An 18,810-nucleotide genomic window follows, 5' to 3' on the forward strand; every position below is an offset into this window, starting at 1 on the left:
CCTTCTTTTTCCAGGCTATCATGGGTCATTTTCCACAGCATAGATGGGGTTGGGGGGAAAAGAGTTCTTCATTTGTTTATGTACTTTGTCTGTGGTCTGTCAGGGATGAGTCATGCTATGTGGAGGAGGGACGCAACAGTAAATATTGTTTTACATTCCTTTTTGCTCAAATGGAACTGGTCAGTGTTTCGTTACGGCATGGAGGACCGTGAACAACGCACAGCTCCGCTCCCTGCTGCCATTCGACCGTCCTTTCCTCTTCCCTCAACTTTGCATGCGCACTCGAGAGCTCATTTTGTTTTTCTTTAGGATTCCTCTATGAGTTTCCTTTTCTCCGCAGCAACGGTCATATCTGACTCCCGTCTTCTTCCGTCGTACCTAAAGTCTGCATCTTCAGTTAATGCCCAATGGTAATTTGTTATGCGCCATTGTCGTCAATTATCAGCTTAGGCCAAGCAACAAAATTTAGAGAATCTTACAGTACTTGATTTGTGCAGGCCACAGCTGTAGAGGCTGTCCGATGGGTTAAGTTGTGGTTAGTTAACAATCAAGGCCGCCTCTCCCAAATGTGCGTCCGGATTGATGTTCTGTAGAGTGCCACATTTTTGCAAGAAAGGACCCATTTCTGCTTATGCGTCATGAATGTGCAGAATGTGTTACCATGAGGCACCCCGCGCGTAGAAAACCAAATAATCTTGACCAAAGAGAGAAGGAATGATTGCGGCGATGACAACACTTGACAGTTCTGACCAATCAGAGGGATGCGTACGGGCTGAAATATGTGCCACCAGAAACTGAATCTGAATAGTTTATATTTGCATTTGAATCGCTAAGTCCAAATAAGTGCATCGAAATCTGAATCTGAATTACATTAACTGAATTTGCACTGTTTATTTTAAATCTTTACTTTTAAAAACTGGATGTGCTAAATATGCACTATCCTCCCGTAAATTTGAAAGGAAGCAACTTTTCATCTCTCCCCAAGCCGATGGCTTGAACCACAAAGAAAGGTGTTACAAAGGTTAAAAGCCGCTTAAGAGATCACATTTTTTTTCCGAAAAATTCCGTCAGGTGCTCAAAAGGAAGATGCTGATTGGACAAAGAGGAGAATGGGGTTCTGCAATCAATTGCTCATCCTCATCCGTGTACTCGGATGTTTGTCACTCGAACTCAATTCGTGCATTGAAAATGTGAATTTTAACTTGTAAAACGGAATGTGAACAACCAAGCAAATTGAATCTGTGGGGGTGGGGGGGGGCTGTCTGTTGAATTCACTGTAAAGAAATATGCAGAATTTAATTTTCATGGAGGAATCCAAATTTCAATGTCAGATTCGGTTTTAAACAATTCAAATTAAGCGAGGCAATTCAATTTATATAATTCAGATTCCAATTTTCAATGCCCTTATTGGAATAGCGATCCAAATACACAAATGATTCCGATTGAGTTTCTGGTGGCATATATTTCAGCCCAGGGCTGCGCTAGCTGGCACTTGCAGAGGAAAGAGTGAGTTAACATGTAATCCAGAAGACAACCATGAGTCTGGAGCAAGTTAGTGGCAAAAAGAAGGTGAAGCCCATATACTTTACTTGAAGGTGGTGAAACAAAACTCCATCGCATAAACTTCCCCCCAAAATTTCAGATCATAATTTGGTCAGTTGCCATTGTATTTCTGGTTTGTGTTAGTCCTTGAACGAGCCTGACATTTTTTTTTTGTGTTGGTTTGAACACAATTGTATTTTTGTTAAGCTGGAGAGTTACTAACAATTTGTTTGTTTTGAAAGGTATTATTTCGTTTGGAGTTTGAGTTCAGTCGCAGTGTCTTCCTCGATCATCTTCGAGTCATCCTGGAGGCAAGCAGGTGTGAACATTCTCGTCATAAACTGCACTTTTATCGAAATAAATTTCACTTCCTGTCCGTCAGCGCTTTGAACAACTTTTTCTCCCAACAGCAACGGCGAGGAAATGAGTACAGCCGATAACTTCAATGATATATATTACTCGCTGAAATACGAGGCAGACCTTCTCTTCACAAGGTTCCTTATGACTGTTTTTTTTTTCAAATGGTGCATGCAATCGACATACAGGACATATTGAAAAACGACCAGCAAGTTATATACGTGTCACACATTGCATTCTGAATGCGTTTGTTCTTCACTTCAAAAAAGAGATTCAAATCCAACTCGATATGAGATCAAATCCGAGCTATCGCTGGAGGAGCCTGGAGTAATTGGTCCTCCTTTCAACTTCACTTTTCAGGTGAGCCTACTGCGCAGTCGACACTTCATTATCGTGCCTGAGAACCTTGTGTGCAAACAACCAATTTACTCCATGTCATCCCTCAGATCCAGAATCTTGGCTACTTTCCCGTGAAAGATCTACAGCTGAATATTGAGGTCCCAGAAATGACCAAAAATGGCAACCAGCTCCTGCAGATATCTAATTTGCACATTGACCAGGTGAATGCATCCAACAAGTAATTGTTTGAAATTGGAATTTGAAATCGTGCTTGGCTAACAAATGAAAAACTGCTTCAGTTGAGGCATTTGTTGCAGGAACAGGAATAAAAGGGAATTTTCAGCTGTATGATTGTAACCAATTCTCTCCCTCACATGTCCGACAGAGAGATGGTACGCACTGTGTACCACCTCAGCATGTAGCACAGAGCAGGGCGTCACCTGAGGACCTCACCCGCTTCTCTCGCTTGGTAAAATGCAGCCCCAAAACTCATTCACCAAAGATGAAGATGTAACATGAGGCTTATTCCCTAATTCTAAACGTCTGGTGTCACAGAATCGAACCAACACCCTGATTCTGCCAATACAGTGCACAGTCAACGTGGCCTCCTACAGAGATATCTCCGTTAGAATCATGGGAGCGCTACGAGTAGATACTTTACATGCAGTGAGTACATTTAAATCACCGATTCGACACATCAAAGTCTTCTATACATTTTTTGGCGGGAGCTAATTTGATTCATCGTTGGTGTGGCTAGCGTCTTGTAGACACGAATGACAGCACATTTTGCATTTTTGTTCCCCTGTCTAGCTGAAGTTTAAAATCCTTGAACTGGTCACCAGCGCATCAGTGGAGCTGCCCTCCTCCAGTCATATGTTTCTACACGAAGAGAGGCCTGTCAGACAAGTGAGTCCACAAAAATGTTGCCTAAATAATATTTATTTTTTGTATGCTGGTATTATTTCTACAGTCTATTTGCAAAACACTTCACAAACTCTGAGACCACAATTACTTTTGTTGCATCCACAATTAGCAAGGCAAATACACACATCCAATGTATTTACAGCACACACAAAGAGTATAGAGAGAGAGAGAGAGAGAGAGAGAAATAAACCCACACATGCGCATGCACGCACACACAGTATGTGGAATCATTGAATCAAATACAAGACGACTATTTAACACCTGAATAGGATACTGGCACATTTACAATTTTATCAATCACATGATTGACTACACATGAGCACCTCCTGATATGTCACACATGTAACACACATTACGACATCGACATCACAGCATCTTCATTAAATGGTAAGCCATAATGTGTCAGCAACTGGGCTTTGCTTGATATTTAGACAACAAAACTGTCTGGGTGGTCACAGTCGAGGTGTATATTTAAAAAAAAAAAAAAGATATCAATGGAAGCTGTCAGTTAAATAAAACGTACATTTTATCAATTACGGATAACATGCACTCACATGAATGACAACGAACAAGTATGAAAAAGACACGTGAATGGCAAGGATTACTGTCGAAGCATTACTGAAAACTGCTCGGCACAAATTGCGTGTCTGAAAAGGCACTTCTGCTAATGCAAGGCTTCTAATGCTCACTGACGAAGAGCCTCGCGTCAGCAATCCAAAGACAGCTACTGTCAGATTTGCTTGCACAATGTCTCAGAGGAAAAGCCACAGTCCATCAATAACCATTTTATTGTAAAAAAAAAAAAACAATTAATGCGTCAAAGAACCCATTGACAGCCGTCTTTCCCCAAATGCTGAGCAGTTGTGAAGGGTGTATCGATACCATGATATCAATATATCAATACTCTCATGAGTACCAATGGGAATCAACTCTGCTCATAAAGTATCATTACTATGGGTGCCTTTGGAAATGCACTCCCAGCGTGCAGAACCACTCGAAAACTCACTGCACTGTTGGAACGTGCCGTTGCGGTACTTAAGAGACTAGTGCCACTCTGGGATTTCCGGCGCGCACGCTGACTGAAGGCATAGAGCGTCAGGGCATCAAGAAAGGCGAGATGGAAGGTGCACAAGGGGTGTAGGTCGATGAGTATTTGACCACAAAACATTTGTAAATTCAAAGAAAGGAGCCCGCTCTGCCTCACGGAGTACTCGCTGTCTCAGGGTAGAGTTCGGGAGATTGAATTTCCGAATGGATCCTAATTAATGAATGAATGAAAACCGTGCACGTGTCATTTCCACAATTGTTGTGATAAAATCAAACATAAGGTACGGGATGGATGACCAATGTGAACATGCTGTTGAACATGAACACCAAATTTTGCATTGTAAAAATAAAAACTTTTTTTTTTTTTTTTTAATGAATGCGCGCGCCAAGCACATGTTCACTATTTATCTTTGTTCATGTAATTCACAATTACTCTATTTTGCAAGTTTATTGATCATGGTGAAGTGATCAAACAGAAGTGCACTGCTGCTGTGTGATCGCTGGTACACCGATAAATGAGTGCGGTGTGGTGCTCAGGGACCGAAAGGACCAGCAGCACACCGCGTCAAAAGTCTGTTCTCACATGCTAAAGTCTGTGCTGCCATCTATTGGTCGATAGACACGTAAAAAAAAACAAAAACAATGCTTCATTTGCCTTCCCTCATTTGTGTTGACTGCTCATTTATGAAATGACTCTTTTAAGAGTGATTTTGAGATGGCTCGCCTCATTCATACAAGTAATAATACATCAACATTCAAGAATGGTTTCCATCTTCTGCACTGACGTATGGATTGTTTGGCGATATCATTCAGAGGAAATTATTAATTATTTCATGAATTCTCTCATGCAAATTCGCAGTCTGTGTATTTGATCACACGTTATTGTACAGGTCATTTTGGCTGTATTTAGAACGGATTGTTAGCATACCAATCAATTTACCAAATGACAAAGTATTTTCTTTTGTGCAAAATCCATAGATAATACTGGAAGTCAGAAAAGAGGGAGATTACAGAATACCAACCTGGATAATCCTTGGTAGCACGCTGGGAGGACTCTTACTGTTAGCCCTGCTCATTTTGGCCCTCTGGAAGGTAAGTGCTGGCCGACTGGCAGGGAGAAAAATATAGCAATTTCACCACAAGTACACCACAATTCAACATGGCCTTTGTCACTGCTCGTAAATTATTATGAATCATTTGTTTATCGTTCTTAGAATAACAAATTTTGTTGAGAAGAAAAGGGAATCGTTTTTTGTCATATATGTTTAAACAGCCATTGTGACTTGACAGTCGCCCATGATAAATACGAACTGAGAAAAAAATCAGCTGTCTCGAGCTTATCTTGGGCCTCTAATTTGTAATACAAGAAACCACTGCTCCCGAGGAAAAACAACAACCAATCAGAAACAGAAGGCGTCGCTGATGATGTCTCAATCATTTGTGGCACATGCTTGCAGGCACAGTCATCCATTTTCAAACTGAAATCCTTTCGTCTTATAATATCACTCCGTTAAAAATATTGTGCTTTTCTGGAATACCACCTTAACAGGTCAGTGTGAGAGGCACAAGATAATGACAAAAAGGACAAAAAGTGATTTATCTTATTATTTTAAATTGCAAAGTGTCCGTTGAGAGTTTGAAGTGTAAACTTTCAGCTTGAAGAGCTTTTCATAAAATAAAATATCGAGTTACGAATTACATAACTGTAATGAAAACCATCATTTTTAAGACTTGGACTGTCATGTGATGCAATACGGTGGAGGATGTGTCACTACATCTGCCTCCGAGTTGAAAGGTCCCTGGTTTGAATCTGGCACAAGCCCTGATATGTGAGCTGTGTTTAAGATATACGACTGAGGATTTTAACCAGAGGAAAGAATGGAAGTAGCCCCCAACGCTTTGCAAATTGCCCTTCGGACCTGGGAGATGAACTGTATTACCCTGTCTGAGACCAGGTCGGAGGGGATGCCATGGATTATTTTAATGAGAAGATTTGCCGTATCCAGGGAAAAAAGGAATTTAGGAATGAACATGCATTGAGCCATTTTAGAAAACCTGAGGATTAAAGAGTTGCCATGGAACAAAAGAATACCAGTAACAAAGTCCAAGGTCACTTAGACCACATTCAAAGATGCAAAATAGGGCATCTGACTTGACATGGCACACCTGTAAATTATGGAAAAATGTCATCGGGTGGGAAACGAAGCCCAAAGTGCTTGGATTCAATCTATAATCTCAACTCACCCTGGGGCAAGGTTGTTGTGGCCCTCGACACCAGCAGCCAGAGCCTTCAATCTTGTAGCGCAATAACTATCACCAACCTCATAATGGCTTTGCATTGGACTGAGGCAACTTGGGACGAAGGTGCAGGGGTGAAGCTTCTGGTCGACGGGTAATCGCTGGGATAGGGCCGCCTCCATCCTCGTATCCAATGCAATGCCTTACCTCGTACAAAATGGGGGAGGGGGGCCCTGTCATAAAGGATGGGGCCCTATGCGCTATGTGTGTTCTGCGTTTAGGGAGGGGCGGCCTGGAAGTAAGCAATAAACAATAATTTGGTGCTTTTCTCCCACCACAGCGGGGCCTAAATACCCAGACGACCGTAACAATAAGCAGGTGCATTGTTGGAAACTCCACCCACCAGCAATGCCAAATGAGACTGAGGAAACAAAAAACAAACAAAAAAACTGTGGAACAGGCAGACAGAGATATCGGAGCATGACAATTAGCGGTAGAAGATCGATTGCAGTTGACTTTGTCCAAACATTTTGAACCAAATGAAATGGCTGCAAGTCAACACTTCAAATTCCATCTTGACTATGGAGGTGGATAAAGGCACAGTTGTACATACTTGTGATGCTACAGCATTTTGGTTGCACGTATGAACAAATGTTAATTCTCCACCCAGTTGGGTTTCTTCCAGAGGCAGAAACGGAGAGATGAGGACGAGCGGGAAATGAATGGAAAAGTGGCTGAAGAACGATAACGCAGGCTAGGTGCCCCCAGGAGACGCCTTTCCCACTGGGGAGCCGACACTCAGGGACCACTCCTCCTTCCCCCCCGTCTCTCCCTCTTTCTCCAACGCCCACAGCGGCGCCACCGAAACAGTTCTGTGTGATAGCTGGGGCAAGGCACCATCAGTGTAAATGATGTGTCCCACGCCACGAAATCAGCTCTGCCACACTCAGTTTGACTGCACTGTTCCGACACGAGGACCTTCTTGGTCGATGTCACCCACCGTCCTCAGTGTCAATCCTTCACATGTCTTAGGGGCTCTTCTTTCTTCTGAGCTTTCTCTACTCTTGTCTAAGGAACACGAGAGAAAGTGTTGACTGCTTTTTTTGGGGGGGAGAATTTCTTGCAAAATCTTCTCTTCTTTTTTTTTTTTTTGTGGTAATATTTATTTAACTCTTATGGTAAATGTATAATAATACATGAAAAACCTCAAGGGTAACACGTCACCCAAAAAGCTGCCCAAAAAATGTCAAGACATCTTATTGTATTTTGAATTTGATATTTCAAAGCAGCAGTGTACCAAAGTCATGAAGTTGAAAATTAATTATGTTAACATAAGAGAGAGAGAGAGTTCTATTTAATCCGAAAGTCCATCTTTTATTCCCTTCATCTTCGAAAACATGCAGAATAATTTTATATTTGATGCACTTTTATTTTGTACAAATTTAACTTGAATTTGTAAATACATTTTTATACCCTTTCAAATATTATGAAATGTTATTATGCTCCACATGGCATCATGTGTAAAAAGAAAAAGGAAAACGAGAACGTCATTGTTTCGCACCGTTTGCCTTTGCCTTGCATAAGGACAAAACACTGCAGCAACATTTTTCTCGTGCGTGAGAAAACGTATTAAGATGATGATATAGATGAAGACAGTGTGCCACAATTCTTCTGGTATTGCCGATGAATGTCACCCTGTCCTCTCGGACAGGGTGCAAAGAGCTGTAATACGTCAATGAATAAAACATGTATTTAAATGTACGTTTGTCTCTGACATTTCTTATGAATTAGGTGGCTCAGTCCAGTCCGCAGAATGAATTTTCAGCCCAAAACATTTTGTTGCGTCTTTGCAGTTATGTGTTTGGAGTTCTAGGAATCCGCATGATGTCTTCACAATGATAAACACACATTGGTTGAACAACGATGTGAAAAGAAGCTCCATTGGGATATTTTTTTGTCTGACGCCATGAATGTGGACGAAAAAAGCAATTTAGTGAGCGCAGAAGAAACGCATGGATTCCAAGCATAAAACCAAAAGATTTCCAACAGACAAAATATATCCAATTAGTCCAGTCCTCGACCAATTTATTAATTTTATTCCAGGACTTGTTTTTTTCTAAGTACTCCGAATCCACTTTGCGATTGAGTCTGAGTTTTAATCAGCTGCCCTGCCCATCCAGAAATGCCGGCAACTTGTTCCCTTCTAATGAAGCTGCTCCCGCCGGCTGAATTTTGCAATAGATCAGCAAACTGACAACTCCAAACAGCAGCAGCAAATGTCCCAGGGGGGCAGGAAGGCTCGCTACCGCCTGCTCTTTTCGTCGAAAAAAAAATATATATACTGTACATATCCATCATGCTGAGTCCAGCTGACTAATTCCAAAGTTTGTTTTCAGAAGAAAGAAATACTGGTGGCTATATCAAGGCAGAATACAGCACAGCTTGACAAATTTAGCCACACAAAAAACATGCAGATTCACTTTGAAAACTGTACAGGACTCTCGCACTCTAAACATTGACAGATTAATGGTGCATACGTCTGCATGATTAACAATATTTGCAGCAAGGCCGTGATTAGTTGTTGCAGATATAAGACTGGCCAACAAAAGTCACACCACTGTTTCAATATATTGTTAATGACTTAATGATAAGCAATGGAAAGATCAGTACAGTATTTTACCCAGAAAAATAGCTACTATGACAAAAGAAAATAATAACAATAATAAAGTTTCTTTGGCATCTAATGAGTGCTGTGTGTGGCACGTCTGAAGGAGACGAAGGATGTAACATTTATTCGCAGCTGACAACCGTCATGAAAATCTTGTTTGTATTTCTTCCGCCAAGAATGCTTTAAAAATTCAATCTGTTGCCAATTTTATTTGATTTGCTTTGTGATCATTCATAAATAAATTCTCCTAACAATATATGGAGACCCATAGTTTTACATATGGCCGATATGCTCATGACGTGACATGTTCCCAAGTTGTTGTTGATGTTCCCTAACCTTATCGCAACATGTTGATGCTGAAATGGACAAGGTGCATCATGTCCATGACGAGATGTACTTCAGATCTCACCAGTGATCACCAAATCAGTTTCCGGTAAACTTCAAGTTTCAATGAAAATGGGGAAATGAACCGTCAGAAAAACTTGAGCCCATCAACTGCCTCAGAAATTAGTAGAAGTAATGGCAGGTGTCATTTTAAATCTCATAAAAAGATGTGAGGCTCAAATTTGTCCCGGATGGATAATATACCGAAATTAGCTTCCACTGTTTGCACAGTGGAGTTTTTTTTTTCTTTCTGTCTGCTCATTTTCCTGCTGTTGTGAATGGGGCAGCAAGGCGTCCGGAAACTAATTTGATGATGACTGGAAAAAAATCAAATAAAATCATTTAAAATAATTTTAAAAATCACATTCCTGTTGTATGTAGTCAATAAAAGAGATTACTCAAACATTTCAAATGAAATGAGAAATGTGACGTCCACAAGATGGATGGATTTTTTTCTCTAAATGCACTACTTTATTTCTTAATAATAGCATGATTGAATACAGCCATTTGCAAAAGTCCAATAGAGCTGCACAGACGCAGACAATACTCACATTGTTCCCTCCAGCATTACGATCCCGTCAACATATTTAAAAATCAGTGGATGGAACAGACTACAGTTATAAGGATTGTGTTGAATGTGGGGTGGCGGGGGGGGAATCCGTGTATCATTCGTTCTTTGATACATGGATTGGAGGGGGGGGGTCCTTCACAGGGGCCCTGTGCTTGTGGCCCCCAGGTCGATGCCTATATGCACGCCACACATAGAACCACATGCAAGAATATCATATCATAACATAGAAACACATAGGCATGCTCGGAAAGATGCAGGGTGAAGGTGTGGGCAAAGTGCTGTTTGTTTATTTATTTGTTTTATTTATTTATTTTATATATTTTTTTTTTTCCAAGATGGCGCCCGAGTAGGCAGCCTTCGGCAAGTGCTCTACAAGAGCCTTGCTTTTTTGTTCTTTTTTGGTGTTTTTGTCTTTTGTTTTGTCACATGTTGTTTGTTGTTTCATCGTGTGGACCTGATATGGACTGTTTTCAGCGTTTTTTGGCCATGACATTCGTCAAAGGTGAAGTATCTGTGCTTGGTGGTTGCGCCTTCTCGGCAGCACGCCTGTACCAGCACAGATTTTGATTGGGAGGCTGTCGGTGCTGGACAGACCTGGGGCGCTTGTGTTTTCTGCGCCTGTAATGGGCAGCATTTTTCACAACGCCGTTTTGTTCAGTGGATATGTCGGCGCATTTGGACAGTCAGCGTTGGTGCGGCTGGATGGATGGCTGCTGAAGTTGAGGATGAGGAGAGAGGAGCATTGGTGCAGAGCGCCGATGCGTATTTGGAACCGAGGGTCACCGCTTGGAATTGAAATGGATTTCCATGGGACAGGAGAAGTGAACCAATCTCTTTTTTCGTCAATGGATGCTACAGCTTCCTGTTGACTTTGAAACTTAGCTTGTAGCCGACGTGTGCACATTTTGAGCGTGACGTCTCTGATCCACTTTGATTCTTTCCTCTTTCATCTCAAACTGCTTCAAACAACAAAGCGTGTGATGGAAAAGTGGTTAGGACTGCACGACTGTCCGTGTTTTATGTTATGTGTTCTGTTTATTATTTTACTTTATGTTAACTGTTTTGTTAAGCGCTCTGTTACAGCTGCCGCTGTTGTGAAAGTGCTATATAAATCAGCATGTATTGTATTGTATTGTGTATATATATATATATATATATATCCATCCATTTTCAGAACCGCTTGATCCTCACTAGGGTCGCGGGGGGCGCTGGAGCCTATCCCAGCCGTCTTCGGGCAGTAGGCAGGGGACACCCTGAATCGGTTGCCAGCCAATCGCAGGGCACACAGAGACGAACAACCATCCACGCCCACACTCACACCTAGGGACAATTTAGAGCGTCCAATCAACCTGCCATGCATGTTTTTGGATATATATATATATATATATATATATATATATATATACACACACACATACACACACACACACACATATACAGGTATATTGTGCTAAACAAAGAGGGACAGCGGCTCTAATCTTTTGCCAGATTCACACTCAGAAGCCACTCCTCAAACATTTGGGAGATAGATGATGACTTGATTATTCAAAACTTTTCAGTCTTTGAACAAAGGAATTTGATAAAGGGTTTACGTTAACCTGGTGTCCCGCTCTGATAATATATCTTAAGAATATACTTCACGTATCATAAACCATTGAAATCAAAATTCAGTCAATCCAACAACTGATTCTGAAAGAAAATAACTCAAAATAATAATTGTCATTTCAAGTTGTAACTCTTCCATTGATTTAAACAGAAGAAACCAAGCGCACACAGACATGAAACACCTTCACAATATTTCGTAGGTTGTACTTAAAATTGCATAGAGAGGAAGTTATTGTTCCATTGTTCTGTGGCAAACAAAGACATTTGCAGTTCTTGTGGTTATCTTTTTGGGGGTCGTCAGAAGCACACATTTGAGTTGGGTGTCACATGGCATCTGGTTTGTGTTGGCTTGATCCCTAGCGGGTGACCAGAATAGAGTGCGGTTCAATGGAGGTAAACACTAACAAAGGGGGCTCCCGCATGTGGTGCGTCCTTCTTTGAAGCTCTATTTGTAGACAAATTTATTGAATTTCTGATGGTTAACTGTGGTCAGATGTCAATATAATGTTCACATTTCACAATGGGGGTTATCAGATTTAACCCATTTAATCCCACCGGTCACATTTGTGAAGAACAACAATGATTTTATTTAAAGGGCTCTAAAATGTTTTATTATTGATTACCGTACTTAAAAGGACTTCCAATGGCACCTGATTTTGACTTTTAAATGTCTGGGGAAAATTTGGGATTAAATGGGTTAAACCAGATTCACTTGGTCTGCTGGAAAGATGACCGAATAAGGGTCCTCTTGTGCTTTGTGGACTGCCCAATCTGAAAAATTGTTGATAATTGCAACAGGGGGATACGGGTACTTTATATTTGTCTTTAATGTAATCCCATTACAAACATGAAGCATGAAGATGAAATGATGGCAATACTGTAGTAGTCATTCATCCACATAGATGGTTCATTTGTTACATGCAGTCATAACATGACATAATCGTCAGTGAATGTCTCCAAGAAATGAGAAGATTGAAGAGCGTGTGCACACGAGACAATATTTAATGCGGTAAACACTCCGCCATGTGGCATTTTTTTACGCGCGAGTTATTCGACGTCATCCTTTGTGTGCATGCATGTCGCATTACGGATGCATGTGAACAAGTGCATTGATTCAACAAAAAATCTGAATTGGGCATCGCTCCCTGCCGTGTGAACGGTGCCTAATAGTCGATTATATTCAGTCAAGGCAAAAGCCAGAATAACTTTCGTGGAGGTCGGCGTCTTGTTTTCCGACTTGGCAACTGGAACGCTGGTAACTCGGCAATGATGTTGTTCTCAGCCCTGATTTCCAAGGCAAATGGAACCCAACCTAACCGGTGACTTATGGGATAAATGCAGCATAAATAAGGTCCCGTCATAATAATAATCATCATCGTCATCTTCATCATCATTTCATTTTCAACACTGCTTATCCTGGATTCCAGGGAGTTGTTGGAGCCTATCCCAGCTGACTTTGGGTGGAAGGCAGACTACACCCAGAACTGATCGCCAGCCAGTCGCAGGGCACATATAGAGACAAACAACCATTCACACGCACATCCACACCGCCACTGAGTGGGAACTGATCCCACTATGCCTGCACACAAGTCAGGCGAGTGTACAATTGATAGCAATGCTGTTACATGAAAATCTGCTTTCACTCAAGCATTCACTCAAGTTAGCTTGTCAAAGCAAGTACTGTAACAGTATGATGACGCTGAAGTGCAAATCACAAATACAAATAACTCTCAATACTTCCATCCATTCATCCCTTTTCTGATCCACTTTATCCTCTCAAGGATCATAGGCGGGCTGGAGCCTATCCCAGCTGTCTTCAGGCAGTAGGCGGGGGACACAATGAGCTGGTTGCCAGGTGTAGGCAGTCTTGAATGACGTATCTTCTAATTCCATTTTGTGTACTCCATGTCTGAACTTAAAAGAACATCTACCGTACCCAAACCAGCCAATGAGTTGTGTAGAGCCTGGTGAGTCGCCCAGCTGACTCCATTCAGTCTAAAGAGTATCATTAGTCAGCTGCTTGACAAACAATATGCCTATTCTCCAAAATGGAACATGGAAATGAGATGATATGAAAAGCCGAGTGTCCTTGAAGAATTTGATTGCAATTGAAGTGGTCGTGTGAAAAGTTCTTTGTCTCTAATCACCTTGCGATTGGTTGGCGACCAATTCAGGGTGTACTCTGCCTCTTGCCCAAAGTCGCCTTGTGAGGATAGGCGGCACAGAAATCGAGGGTTGAGTCTGCAACGGGCTACGGTTTGAATTCCCTGATGCTTAATCCTAGATCGTACATAAAATAATTTACATGTTAATGTCAATGCTAATCTATTTTCATAATGTTTGATTGACAAGGGACTTCAGTTGCAGATTTTTTACAATATTTTACCAGAGTCTATAGGCTGAAAATGGACGCAAAGAGTATGAAGGCCTGGATTGTCCTACAAGAGAGAAACTCAAAATCTTGGTGGCAAATATGACTGAGAGTGATCGGTAAGTTGCGGTAAGAACCAGACTTCAATTTTAAAGACTTTGCACTCGCTCAATTATCTGTCAACTTAAATTAAAATGTTTAATTACTGATCTGCTGATCTGTAGGACGGTCTCCAGTAAATAATTGCATTGCCTATGTATGTGGAATTGTCACTCTCATCCTCAATCTGGACGACGAGGCCTCACCAACGAGTTACTTAATATGAATATTGAGTTGCACAAATCTTGTGGGTTTTCTCATTTGGCCATGTCACCTGACACAAAATGGACTTGAGGATGCAATGTTAATTGTTTTGTGCCCATATTCTTCTTTCTGTTTTGCTTCCATGTGCTTTTGACTCAAAGACTCTGCAAGACCAGTCTACATCTGAACAGCCATCAACCAGAGGCAATTGCTCTAAGACTGCAAGGGAAGCTCAGCTTCCCCTAAAATGTCAAAAAGTAAGTGATCAAAAATATGTGTGTACGTACAATTGTGTGGACGTGTCATTGACTAAATATGCGCTACAACGCGCTCAACTTTTGTTCCGAATCAGCTTCTGATTATTGGTTACGTTGCGGCTCTCTTCTCATTCATTACCGCAGCTTCACTGTGCTTTAAACTGTGCGGATGCTGAGTGTCGACTGCGCGGACGCTGGGCGTCTAGAGAGTTCAGTGTAGGTTGTCCCAATGCATTGAAACGAGACGAGTCATTGGATAAATGCTGGTTTTGTCCCGCCCATCGGACGCTCAGCGTCTCTGGGAGTCTATGGAGAGTGGGCGTTTATAGGCTGGCCAGGAAGCTCAGCTTTTCTGCATGATAATTGGATGATCTGTCTGAGGCTGAATCTCTTTTTGATTGACAGCAAAATGAGCCAATCAGCGATCTTATGGTGAAGGCATCCTTTTCATTTTTTTGAAAAGGAACGGAGAGTAGAATTCACGTATAAATAAACGGACACATTTTATGATGTAGGTCGAAATTGAGCTTCCCCTCCTTGACAGACCAGCATCTGCCACTGCCATCAACTGATGAATCCATGCCCACAATCAAAAGTGTCAAATTGAAGGTAACCAGAGGACGGGGTGCCCATTGGGGATTTGGGGGAAATATGTTAATTTTTCCAAACCGTTAGTGTATTCATGGACCAGTCCTGGGCATCACGGCTGCGAGCAGCCATCCACCACCTCTCCCCGACACACACACACACACACACACACACACTTTTCCCACCCAACACCCCCATCATTGATTCCGTTTCGGTGCACGACAGCCAAAACCTAAAAACAAATTCTAACTCATGATGGCCACCGTTTTAATGGCTGCAGCGCTTTCAGACAAACTCCAAGCCATCAGTACAAGTCAGCAGCCGCTCGGTCACGCGGCCGTCACCGTGCAGTGATGCACGGAAGCAGTTAATTGAATCAAAACGTGCAACGTGATGATTCACCTTCAAATGTTGCTCGTCCTTAACAGCCTCCTGAGTGTGGAGGAGGAACGATGTCAAAGCCTGTTCCTCCCGTCACTCTCCTATCCACATGTCAATGGACACAACAGGAAGGATTTCTAGATTTTTTTTCGATTGTGGCTCTATAGTTTACTACAAAGAACCTGTGGCTTGCTAGCACATGTTTAGAAATGAATACTTTTCAGTACGCTCTGTGTAGGTCCCATATTTCTCCTTTTGTATTTATCATTTACACTTCCTTCAATTCCAGGCGCAGCATGCTTTGAGAGAAACATTTTGCCTTCAACAAGTAACAAAAACATAGTCGCTTTTGACTTGTGAAGGTAGCTCCACTACCCTTTTACAACCGCATGGAATATTAATGAGGGTCTTTCCATCCAACAATTCTTGTTGAGGGACGCAACGTATGTAAGCCTTTATTTCGCTGAGCGATGGTGGTTGGTTGGTGAAGCCTGTATCTCACTCACAGGCCAGCGTTTGCGAATGTTGGCGAAAGTAGTGGGACACAGACTTCAGTGTTTGCGCATGGCCCGAGTGGTGATTTTTCATCAGGGTTCATTCAAGGTCGCAAACGGTCGCAAAGACCTTCGTCAGACATTCGCCAAGAGTTTTCATGGTCGCAAATCATTTTTCAGTTTGCAAACTTTTAGGGAACCTTGCTGACCAACCAAGATTCCCTACGTGCGCAAACACTCGCAGCTCAGTAAAATATGGGCTTTAACAAGTGTTGTTAAAGCCCAAGCAAGAAGAATATGATTCGTGTTTGAAGCATACCTCCAACTTGGAGCATAACTAGTTGGGTTTTCACACCAACTTGGGCTGGATGCTGTAGTAGACTCTTGCACAATGAGAAATTCTTGTTTTGGCAATTTAAGACACAGCATTGGGACTGCAATGACATTTTGTTTGTTGCTAAATGAAAACGGGAGTTCTGCGATGCCAACTCTGATCTTTTTTTTTTTTTTTTTTTCACAGCAGCAAGCTGAGCTGCCTAAATTACCTCAGAGCACAGCTGAGTTGTGTCTGATTTTGTCTACTGCCTCTAATGTCTGTCTCGCTCTGAAATCAATAAATTTGTTCCTTTACCACTGCATGGGTTTAAAAGAAATGTTGCACCACAAGGGAGGTGTGTTTCACACTTATAAAAAGAAGTCTGTCAATAATCAATGCAGGCATATCATGGAGATGAAGATCTAAAATATGCTGCTGGTACAAAATTGATTTATTCTGCCTGTTATACGGAGCGCCGCCCACCATTGTGCGTGATTTTGTGACACTTACAAAGACGGTCTATTACTGTACTTTGATGTTCACAAAACTAGCCACAGATTGGTGACAAAGAACGTCGAGGCCTGGGAAGAATCGGAGAAAGACATCATTAGCAAACATACCTGGCAGCAGTCTGAGCTGCTGCTTGGCTCGACGTGCATTTTGTTTGCAGAGTAGGTTGCTGCTGGATACGAAATGAAAAGTAGAAGCAATGTTCATCCCTTTTCTCAGAGTAGAAAGCCTGTTGAGAAAAGCACGACAGTACTTTCCAAATGTGTATCCAAAATGATGGTGGAGCAATTAAGTACGAGAAATATGGCCCCATTTTAACTTGCAAAAATCGCGTTTGACTGTGAGATATATTTGGGTTTGTTTAATTGGTCTCAAAAAGCCAATTGATTAGTAAACAGAGCCCGACACTGTGAACGCTAATGCATGCAAGTTGAGGGCACAGCAGCATTCCCTGACTGCCAGAAGCACTCTGTTGAGGAAAACCTGTGTGAGGAATTAATATGTGTGCAGGTGAAGCCAAAGGTGGCAACACGACAGCAAACTCTGAAATGTCTTTTTCCGTCAATTAAATACTATTCAATGTTGTTTTGTTCGGTCGCTGATGGTGTAGGGGTACATTTGTCTGACTTGTTTGCAGGCAGTGAGGGTTTAGTTCACACGCACTGATGGTGTGAATGTGAGTGTGAAAGGTTGTTCGTCTCTATGGGTGCCCTGCCAATAACTGGTGACCCTTCCAGGGTGTAGTCTGCTTTAAGAAGGAAGTCAACTGGGATAGGCTACAGCACCCCACGGGCCTGAACTGGATAAGCAATCGTGAAGATGAATGGACAGTCACAGTTGATAAAAATCAACTGTTTGTCGGGTTGTTGGGGTTTTGTTTTTTATAACACATATGGAAAAGTGTGGGACCAATGCAAAATTTGCAATTATTTCAAAACTACAGCAAATAGATACAAATCCAAATACCCTTGTGTCAAAACCTACTTGAGAAATACATGAAAGGTTATAAGATACCTGTTTAAAATTACAAACATATAGCAAAACAACAAGCCCCTGGGTCATTTTTGACCCTTCTTGTGCATCTAAGGATTAAGCATGACATTCAGTGTTTATATACTGTAGCATGCACATTTGATTTTGGATTATATTTTATCCACCCATCCATCCATTTCCTAATCCGCTTTTCCTCACAAGGGGCGCGGCGTGCCTGATCTTATCTCAGCTGTCTTCAGGCAGAAGGCTGGGACACCCTGAAGTGAGTGCCAGCCAATCGCAGGGCACGCATGGACGAACAACCATCCACGCTCACACTTATGCACGTTTTTGGAATGTGGGAGGAATCCGGGGTACCCGGAGAAAAGCCACGCAGGCACGGGGGGAACATGCAAACTCCACGCAGGAAGGCTGGAGCCGGGATCGAACCCTGCACCACTGCACTGTGAGGCCGACGTGCTCACCAGTCAATCACCATGTCGCCAGATTACGTTTTAGAAAAAACGTAATATGTTTTTGTATGCTTGCTTACTTTGCTTAATGCTGTCCGTCGTTGCCGACGATGACATCACTTCCTCCTTCAGGAAGTAATCACAGGTGGGTACGGCGGTGGCTGTAGAGGCCAATTCTTGACGCGCATGTCCTGCCACAGACATCGCATCGAAGTCTAATTCGTCTCTGTCCAGATGGCGGGGTCCTCACTCGGTGTCGGCGCTCTCGGCGTCTTCTTGCTGCATCCTCAAATCTCCCCACATGATTGATTGCCCCCATCTCGCATGCATCCCTCCAATTATCCCTGTTATCTGCGAGTGCTTCAAAATGTTGAGGCTCCATGTTACAGGCCCTCATGTTGGCAGCCAGCAGATCCTTGTATCTCTTCTTCTGTCCCCCCGCCCTGCGTCCGCCTCCGGCCAGTTCACCA

General features: G+C 42.2%; 1 protein-coding gene across 1 annotated transcript in view; it reads left to right on the plus strand.

Annotated features, from left to right (window-relative positions):
* itga11a (integrin, alpha 11a) overlaps window positions 1-8,175 on the plus strand; it is a 51,245-nt gene extending 43,070 nt beyond the window's left edge. The window contains 9 exon segments of the mRNA XM_086106551.1: window positions 1,785-1,861; window positions 1,953-2,036; window positions 2,169-2,259; window positions 2,346-2,459; window positions 2,624-2,707; window positions 2,794-2,904; window positions 3,049-3,144; window positions 5,188-5,301; window positions 7,118-8,175. Of these exon segments, the coding sequence (XP_085962677.1) occupies window positions 1,785-1,861; window positions 1,953-2,036; window positions 2,169-2,259; window positions 2,346-2,459; window positions 2,624-2,707; window positions 2,794-2,904; window positions 3,049-3,144; window positions 5,188-5,301; window positions 7,118-7,195 (849 nt within the window). The 3' untranslated portion in view covers window positions 7,196-8,175.
* The last annotated feature ends 10,635 nt before the right edge of the window (window positions 8,176-18,810 follow it).

This window comes from Hippocampus guttulatus, chromosome 3 (assembly GCF_054856545.1).
Source record: "Hippocampus guttulatus isolate MCC_2025c chromosome 3, RoL_Hgut_1.0, whole genome shotgun sequence".
Classification (NCBI taxonomy): Eukaryota; Metazoa; Chordata; class Actinopteri; order Syngnathiformes; family Syngnathidae; genus Hippocampus; species Hippocampus guttulatus.